At 33.4% G+C, this 10,161-nt stretch overlaps 1 protein-coding gene across 1 annotated transcript; it reads left to right on the top strand.

Annotated features, from left to right (window-relative positions):
* Positions 1-451: 451 nt before the first annotated feature.
* LOC131632229 (ATP synthase subunit O, mitochondrial-like) lies at positions 452-5,319 on the top strand. Its single transcript, XM_058903010.1, has 6 exons — positions 452-666; positions 1,101-1,151; positions 1,393-1,636; positions 4,395-4,507; positions 4,732-4,818; positions 5,013-5,319. Exons 1-6 carry the CDS (start codon positions 553-555, stop codon positions 5,136-5,138), a joined length of 735 nt encoding a protein of 244 aa, XP_058758993.1. The 5' UTR covers positions 452-552; the 3' UTR covers positions 5,139-5,319.
* Positions 5,320-10,161: the final 4,842 nt, after the last annotated feature.

Raw genomic sequence — 10,161 nt, 5'->3', positions numbered from 1 at the left:
AAACCTAGCAGAGAAATGAAGAGAAATGAATTTTAGGGCAATTTCTAAGTAAACAAAATGTGAAAACGTTAAGTAATTGGTTTTTGATAAGTTAGACTTTTTGTAATTGACAACTCAGCATAGCTTCACAAAAAAAATGTCAAGTAATTGTCCATGTAAGCGTCTGTTAGTTGGAATTGACGGCAAGGATGCATAATAGGGATGAAAATTTTTATAGGAACGAGCATATGAACAAAAATATTAGAGAGACTAAAATCAGATTTTAGAATATTTACAAGGATCTAAAACATATTTAACCCTCAATTTAATTCATATAAATTTTTTCATGTAGGAATTTTTTTATAATATTTAATACTTCACCTTTTACAATACTAATAAATTATTATAATTAATATTATTATTTTATTTTTTTGATAAGAAGTATTATTATTTTATTCGTTTACCTTCAAGCCATTCAGAGCAAAACCATATATTTCTTCGTATCTCACTCCCTCAAACACAACACCACGCAGAATCTTCAGAAAACAAAACTAGGGTTTCGAAATCGCGGTTATGGCGTTTTACGGTCGCGTCAAATCTGGGATCTCTCTATGCAACAAGTTAGGGCTTCTTTCTTCTCAGAGATCTACTCTTCAACGCTCCCTCATTGCGCCTTCAATTTCCCAGGTGAATCAACCGTTCCCAATTTCGATTTCTTATACACTAATCTCTCATTTTTACATTGGATTTGATGAATCAATGTTTGATAAAGTTGTAGTTCGTTAGAGTTTTGAGAATTTTCATGTTTTTTAACCTAGTGATCCAATATGTTAGACTTAGATCTTTTCATGCAATTTAATTGTTTGAGAAATTACCCCTTTACGCATGTAACCTATTAAATTGGTCATCCATTTTTGTTGGGAAAATGTTTTCTCGTTGATTTTTACGACATTTTTTTGAGTGGTTGTGTGAGAAACGACCGCTTTTATACCTAAAATAATATGAAAATAAATAAATAAATTAGACGTAATCACAAGTGTTTCGCGTTGGCATTGGTTTTGTTGCAATTCTTTTGTTTTTTTGGGGCATTAATGTGTTATCTTTTCATCTATGTTTTGCAGGCCTCCAGAAATTTTGCTGATGTGCCGGGGCAAAAGGAAACCAAAATTAAGGTAATTGGATATATTGGTCTTGAATTGTTCAGTCCTTTATGTGTGATTAGTAGAAGAAGAAAAGAAAATATAAAAAAAGGCAAGAGTTTAAGTTCAGTTAATTGAATAAAACTGCAAGGACTAATTTGATATATCTTTTTCTGTTTCATATATTGTATTTTCTTTAGGTCAGGTTCAATGGTTGTTAGTTTTTTTGCCATCTATTTTGTTGTTATTGGATTGATTTTTATTGTTGTTTTAGGTCCCCATTGCAATGTTTGGAGGTTCAGGAAACTATGCCTCTGCTTTGTATATTGCAGCAGTGAAAGTTAATGCAGTCGAAAAGGTTGACTCTGAGCTTATTCAGTTTGTTGAGGGAGTAAAGGGTAGTCCCATAACCTCACAATTTATAAAGGATATATCTGTGGCCAAGGATGTTAGAGTAAAAGTCATCCAGGATATTGCTAGCCAAGCTAAGTTCTCTGATGTGACAAAGAACTTCCTTGGTAAGATAGGTTTTACTTATACTAGTACTGTTTTAATTAAGTTACTGTTTCAATTATGTTGCTAAAGTAAGTTAAAATATTTTATATGATTTTATAATCTTGGGTCAGAGAAATTATTGCATTTTTGTCTTCCATGCAAAAAGAAATTTCACATCGATGATGAAATTTTGCTGCGGGCCAAAAGAAATTATTACGTTTAAGGAAATTTATGTTTTAGTTGGTGTCTCTCAGTAGTGCCATCATTTTGTAAAAACTTCGAGTTAGTTATTTACTTATTATTTTATTTTGGATGGGATAATTGGAATTTTATCCCATTCTGGGTTGATTTCTAGTCACAGGGATCACATCAGCCTCAATCTAAAGTGGCAAAGTTATCTGTTTTGATTTATAATCCACTGGAATGATACATGTGAATTTCCTGCTGTCTCTAGAAATATCAATACTGAAATGGATGTGAATGGATTTATTTCCTATAGCATCTATAACATAGCATTATGCTACTGTTATTCTGATGTTTTCCTTGATTTCATCTGTATGTCTTTACTTGTTCACGTTATGCAAGTCCAACCTAATTATTGGAGCCAATTCTGCTTGTGAAACACTCACATCTTTCGCTGGGTTCTAGTCATTCCCTCAATGTACTGTCATTACCACCAGTTTATCTCAAATGTTTTGATTACATATATTTTCAATTTTAATATCAAATTTTCAACCAAGTTATGATACAAAATGCTGAAAATAATCATTTTCGACATAATTGTTCATGTTTATAAATGCTTTTTTAGTTTTTTCTATAAGTCGTCTAGCACTTAATATTCTTAGTTAGCCAAAGTTACAGCTCTTGTGTGGCACATAGGGTTTGATTTTGCCTGAAATTTTAAGTTGTTTTACCATTTAGTTTAGAACCATTAATAGATTTAATCTATTGGAACCATTACATAAAAAAAAAAGAACAGAACCCCAACTTTAGTGCTAACAAAAATGGAGACTCACACTGTAATCATTTAATACTTTTCTCAGTCGTAGGATTCAGCTGTATGTGTATAGCTTTATACATTGTTATGCTGGATTATGTATTCCTTATTCTGAATATCTGTGCTATAACCTGCTGCATACAAGAATTCACATAAGTGATGATTAAGACTTCTGATTTACTATATTTTTCCCCATAGAAACTATACAAGGCCATTTAATAAAAATATAGTATTAGTTAACAATATGGAATGCCATGATATTTGGAATTTTGGATGTTTTATACTTGTTTTGTTGTCTTGGAAGACTACTAGTTACACCAGTGTCCCTTCAGATACTTAATTGCTGATTCTGTAGTTTGTTGTATGTTAATATATTAAAACATCTTGGTATATTAGTTTCTAATCCTCGAATATCTTTGACCACTTCTTAAGATTAGTTTTTGTTTGCCTTTGTCATTTTCATGATTTGTTCTCCTGTATAATTGCGATTTGGAGTGTTGTATTAGTATCAAATATCAATAAGGGTTAGCTTGTATTCTTTTCTGTATGAAATTGTTATCCTCTATAATGTCTCATCATATTCATAATTCAAAGACTTTATTCGTTCTCCTCTTTTGTAATAAAATCATATAACTTCATCATAGTAACAAAGCCATACAATTCAGTGGTTTATCCTGTCAGTATTTTGTTTATAGTTCCTCAAAGTTTGAAACTCTATTTTTTTTGTGTACATATTTTGGCCTTCTCTCGTTCTGAACAAGTTGTGGTTTGAAGCTCTCTGCCGTGGTGTCATCCATCTGCCTTGTTATTGGTGTGTTCATATTCTTTCCCGTGTCAATTTTCTGGCGTGTTCAAAACCCTCTCCTCTGTTGTATCCTCTTTTTCGGGCAGTTCTGAATTTCTGAGCTGCAGTTTGGCATTATTTTTTTCTCAGTTGTAGTTTTGCATCAATTTTGTTGCAGTTGCTGTTTGATATTGTTTTTGTCCCTGATTGGGTTTGTCAATGGTTTTGTCTTGTTTCTGCCTTGTTTTCGGTTTGTTCATATTCTTTCCCGTGCCAACTTTCTGGCGTGTTAAAACCCTCTCTTCTGTTGTATCCTCTTTTCGGCCTGTTCTGAATTTCTAAGTTGTAGTTTGGCATTAGTTTTGTCTCAGTTGTGGTTTTGCACTGACTTTGTTTCAGTCTCTGTTTGATATTGGTTTTGTCTCAGTTTGTGTTTGTCAATGGTTTTCTCTTGTTTGTGTTTGTCTCACCTGTAGTTTGTTTCAATTGCACTTCTATTTTGGTTTTCACTATTGCAGCCTGGCACAAGTTTTATTCCTGCTGCAATTTGCTCTCGACTCTTGTTTCACATGTATCTGGATTCTGGCCCTGACAAGCTTCAATGTTGGACTATATTGTTATGGTTATTTTTCTCTTTCAAAGTGTGCTCATGAAGAGCTAATAAGGTTTAGTTTTGAGAGGAAGTGTTACTAAATTGCAAATATCTTATAATTTTAAGTACCTACTAAGTCAAAGGGCTAGATAAGTTTCTTATCTTAGATTACCTCTTAAGATTAGTTTCCGTATTTCTTTGTTATTATTATGATAATATGTTTCTCTGCTTAATTAGGATTGAGTTTTTATTATCATAGATAAGGAAATAAGGATTATTGTTTAGTATTGTGTGGAATAACTATCCAATTCCGTCCTTAAAGTTGTAGCAGTGTCTTTATTCTTTTTCTTTACATGTTTAGCTAAAACTTATAACTTCAATGTGCTGATTAATTTATTTGTTGTAAAGTTCTCCTTGCTGAGAATGGCAGACTTAAAAACGTAGATACCATCGCAAAGAGGTTTGCAGAGTTGGCAATGGCATATAAGGGAGAAGTGAAAGCAACCGTGACTACTGTCATTGTAAGTGCTACTTCTTTGATGGGTAGTTTATTTCTAATATTAATGTGTGTTATTAAATATTTGTACTCTTAATTGCAGAAGTTATATCTATAATATTTGCAAATAGATTATTGCATTTGATATTACTTTTGGATTCATTTTAGCATTGTTATCTCATCAAACAAGAGAGTAGATAATTTCTATAAGGCCTAACTTTCTATCTATATATATGTATGTTTAATTAGGCCCTTCCCCCTGAGGAGGAGAATGCATTGAAGCAGACTGTTCAGGAAATGCTAGGTTCCGGGGCAAAGGTTAAGCTTGAACAGAAGGTATTTACGTGACATCTTATCTTCCATGTTTTACATACATACATGGCTCAATAATCAATATCATCCTAAATGCAAGATTTTTTTTACTCAAAACTGTTCAAGATTAGCTCTTCTTGTCTCACTCACTTTGTATGCCGATATATTCACGCACGTCATCTGAGTTGAAGCTTTACATTTGGTTTTTGAATTTTTAGATTGATCCAAGCATACTTGGTGGTCTAGTGCTGGAGTTCAGCCAAAAAGTCTTTGACATGTCTATAAAGACTAGGGCACAACAGATGGAGAGGATCCTCCGCGAACCGGCAAACTATTCCATTTAGAAGACAACAATTTTCTCCTGACAGTCTGCATCTTCATCATCGTTTGATGAAAGAAATGTTACATTATTGATTAATATAAAATTGTTTGAATATGGATTTATTTGGGATGGAATATGCGCCATCATTTTGCAAATAAAAAGACACATTTTCTAAGTTTTTGTTATACTTAGTTGTTGTTTCATGTTTCCGAGTATATTTTTATTTGGCCTGTTGAGGTTTTAATTCTCCCGTTTCCATTTGATAGAGTCAATTACACTAATATTCAAATTTGTTATGATTTCTTGTATTGCCAGATGCTTTGTTATTGCATGATCTATAGTCATTGAGAGATGGACCCCATGGGTCTGTTCATATCAATTATTCTCAGAATGGTTCATGATGGGTGCTTATTGAAACTAAGTAACTATGACTTAATGTCTTTTGGGAAGAAGGTGGTGATTTGATGAATACCTGAGGATGAAATATGCTCATTTTTCCTTCTATCTATTTTCACCTTTTCTCAGAGTGATATTGGGGAGTTTGTTTTAGTTTTAAAAAATAGTTTTTTTTTTTTGTATTATAAATAATTTTTATAATTTTTTCAAAATAGTAAAAGTATATTTAATACATTTTTATATGTTAAAAGATTAATTTTGAAGTTACTGATTGGAGGAATACCAGCATAAAGTTCCCTAGCATTGATAGGCAGAAATAAAGCAAGCGCTGATGAGTATGGCTTTCAGGAAGTCCCTAGGCCCTGACGGTTTCCTGCAACACTCCTTGAATTTGTGAACTACACAAATGTGTGCTTAATTCCAAGGTGGTAAACCCACAATATGTTTATTAATTTCGCCCCATTGCCTTATGCAACACAAGCTACATAAGATTATTGTGAACCGGCTCAAGTACATCATGGACAAAATAGTTTCTCCGTACCAGTCAGGTTTCATATCTGTCAAACAAATACACAACAACATTATTGTAGCTTAAGAAATGTTGCACAGTATGCACAAGTCCAGATGTAAAACGAGATACTCTATGATGAAGATTGATCTAGCAAAAGCTTATGATAACCTGAACTAGAACTTCCTCAGCAGAGTTATCACTAAAATTGAACTACTTGACAAGATGCAATCCATCATTATGAAAGCGGTTTTCTGTGTGAAGATAAGATGACAATCCTATAGAAAGGACAACAAGATAACTACTTTAACACAAAGAAAGACACAAGACAAGGAGATCCTATCTCTCATATGTTTTTTGTTCTATGTATGGAAAAGTAACCCACTTGATTTTAAAAGTTGTGGAAGATGGCACTTAGAAATGCAGAAAGGAAGGCAGAAGTGGACCTAACATTTCTCATTTGATATTGCGGACGACCTTCTCTTCCTTGTTCAAGCCTCGCTTAAGCAGGTGAAAGTGATCAAGAGGATTTTGAATAACTTGTCGGGGGGCAAAAGATCAATTATGAGAAATCCAACACTCTCTTCTCGAAGAATACTAGCATTAGTTGCAGAAGTCGAATGATCCAAGTGACCGACATGAAAGAGACCAGTCAATAGGATTATACCTTAGGGTTCCCTTAACAAGAATGAGCCCTAAAGCTAAAGACTACCAACATGTTATTGATAAAGTCAAAAAGGCTATCTCTTTGGAAGGCCAAGCAATTATCAATGGGGAGAAGGATAACCTAGCTAAATTAGTCCTCGAAGCTTTCTCAACTTCCTCTATGATGAACAACATGATACCCAAAAGTCGTGTAAAAGAAATTCAACAAACCCAAAGGAACTTCATCTTGGGCGACAAAAATGACAAAAGGCATATTCTTAATGTCAAGTGAAACGCTATTACGAAGCCAAAAGATGTTGGAGGGCTCGACTTAAGAAATCTCATATTGATGAACAAAGCATGCTTAGCAAAGGAGGAAAAGATCTATGGTGCAAGGTCCTTAAGGGTAAATACAAAAGAGCTAATATGTTCGCTAACTCTAAAGATGCCAAAATCTATGACTCAAGTATTTGGAAAAATATCTTAATGTTGAGACCAACACAATAAGAGCTTTAGGCTATTGGAAATGGGGAAAACATCAACACTTTGGAAAACTGTCGGATTGAGACAGGTACCTTTCTCAAGAAATGCCTAATTAAAAACCTCGATAATCATCATCCTATTACTGTTGCTGAGCTATTGAGTGACAAAGGAGAATGAGACTGGTGTAGGTTAAGGCTCATGTTTCAGGAAGATATTCTTGAGAAGATTGCTGACATTCATCCTCATATGAAAGATATGGGGAAAGATGTTAACATATGGGGAAGATCAACACGTGGAACAATCACAACCAAAACTTATGAAGCATTACATGATGAGAGTTGCAACAATCAACAGAGCCAATGGAAGAAAATTTGGAATTTAAAGGTACCCGAGAGAATTTGTGTTTTCATCTGACAAGTTCATTGGAAAGGTTTGAAAACGAAGAAACTTCTTGCTCAAAGATCCCTTGTGATCCTATATGCAATGACTGTAGGATCAATGAAGAAACTATATGCCATGATTTAGAAAATTGTAACTCTACAAAGCACACATGGCTAAACATTGTGCAAAAAACCAAACAAGTTGCATTCTTTAACTCGAACTTGCAGGAATGGCTAGCCCTCAACATGAAAAACAACCTCAGTAGGAGTGATGAGTTGCAGTGGCAAGAAACCTGGGCCACTACTTTAGGAAATTCTGGAAGAGCTGAAAATGATCTAAAACAAAGCAGACCTGAATTTGTGAGTTCAAACTGATTACAGGAAAACCTTTGAAGCCATTACAAGAGGTAGCAAGATAGCTGGAATTGGGGGAAAACATGGTGAGGTTGATCGATAAGGAGTTAAGCTACTTCAAGGAGACAAACATCAAGAACATTCTGCATGAAGCAAATTGGTGCACTGACAGATTAGCGAAAATTGGTGCTAAACATAAATTGAATTATTAAATGATAACCGTCCCATAGATGTCCTCAAGGTGTACATAGAAGACTTGGATGGTGTTGCCAAGCAAATGATTGTGTCTGTGTAGTTTTGATCTTTGGGCCTCCTTTCTAAAAAAAAGAGAGATTAATTTTGACATATAATAATTTAAATATACATTATTAAAGTTTAAAATATAATTAAAATTATATAATATTTTAAAAATATTTTTTATAAAAAAATATTTGAATTAGCTTTTAAATTTAAATGATTTTTTTTAAAATTTTAATATAAAAACAATTATAATAAATTTGACCATAGGTTGGATTATGACCATGGTGAGAACTGTTTCTTATAGGTATAAGATTAACAATGTGACTTTTGATAATGTGCAGGTCAAAAGGGGGTTGAGATAAGGTGATCCTATGTCTTCCCTTCTCTTTGTTCTAATCATGGAGTAGGGGTTGAGACAAGGTGATCATATGTCTCCCTTTCTCTTTGTTCTAATCATGGAGTACTTGTAAAGGGTACTGCAAAAGCTTGGTAAGAATCCCAATTTTAATTTTCACTCTAAATGTGAAAAGTTGAAAATTATAAATTTAAGTTTTGCTGATGATCTCTTGATGTTTACTAGAGGTGACATTGAATATGTAAACCTTGCTTTGCAAACTTTAAAAAGCTTTTATGAGTCCACAGATTTTTATATTAACCCCAACAAATATAGAGCTTACTTTGGTAATGTAGAGGATGAGGTCAAACAGGAGATCCTTAGAACCACTATCTTTGTTGAGGGTCCCCTTCCTTTTAGATATTTAGGGATTCCCCTCACTAGTAAGAAACTAAATGTTAATAATTTCATTGGGTTAGTTAACAAAATAGTGAGTAGAATTAGACATTGGAGCTCTAGGTTGTTGAGCATGGCTGGTAGGACTAAACTGATTAAAAGTATCCTTTTTGCCATTAGTAATTTCTGGCTGAAATGCTTACCTATGCATAAGAAAATTATCAAGAGGGTTGAAGCTATTTGCAGATCCTTCTTGTGGTCAGCATTGAGACTATTACTAGAAAATCGCTTGTGTCTTGGAAGAAGGTGTGCTCTCCAAGAAATAAGTGTGGCTTAAACATTATTGCCCTGCAGGTTTGGAACAAGGCAAGCATGTTGAAAAACCTTTGGAATTTGAACAATGAGGCTGATAGCTTTTGGATTAGGTAGATTCATATATACTATTCCAAAAGTTTGGATATCCTGACTGTTCCTATCAAGAATTCTGCATCATAGGTTATAAAACATATTTTGAATCTCAGGAATGAGGTTGCTAATTTGCAAGATCAGAACATCTTAAATCAAGACAAGTTATGTATTGACAGGGTTTATCATATTTTCAGTGAGTAAGTCCAAGATGTGACTTGGAGAAAAGTCATGCATGACAATGTTGCTAGAGCACGAACCATTCACACTCTATGGATGACATGTCATGGGAGCCTACCAACTAAAGAAAGACTCAATAGATTTGGGATGTTGGATAATACAATTTGTTGCTTTTGTAGGAACACTGAAACTTTGGATCACTTGTTCTTTGAATGTCCTGGTATCAAAGTGATTTGGGAGAGTATATTGTAGTGACTGGAAATTGTGCATTGTCCTATAGAGTGGAAGGAGGAAATTTTGTGGATGACTATCATGTGCAACAAAAAATATTGGAAGATCAAGATTCTACAATGCACTTTTACTGAGACATTTTACGAATGTTGAAGGTTTCGAAACCAAACTTTTTTTTGGAGACAAACCTTATCACAAAGTAGCAGTTTCTAAGATTATTGATGCAACTGTGGGTGTACAGATGTTGGCTTAAGCCAAAGTTAAGGAATCCTATCGATAGAATTCTTATGCCTTAATCCTAGGCTAGTTATTTTGTAAATTGGATTAGTTGGATTCTTGGAATCACTTGTTTTGTTATGTTTTTTGAATCCATAAATAAAGTTTACTTTTTGATTAAAAAAAACAATTATAATAAATTGATAAAATATTTAAAATAATTTTTATTTGATTTTTTATTTTTTTCATAAATTTTATTTTAATAAATATATATAGT

The sequence above is a fragment of the Vicia villosa genome, unplaced genomic scaffold (genome assembly GCF_029867415.1).
Source record: "Vicia villosa cultivar HV-30 ecotype Madison, WI unplaced genomic scaffold, Vvil1.0 ctg.000920F_1_1, whole genome shotgun sequence".
In the NCBI taxonomy this organism is placed as follows: Eukaryota; Viridiplantae; Streptophyta; class Magnoliopsida; order Fabales; family Fabaceae; genus Vicia; species Vicia villosa.
This window is presented reverse-complemented; position numbering and strand designations above follow the sequence as displayed.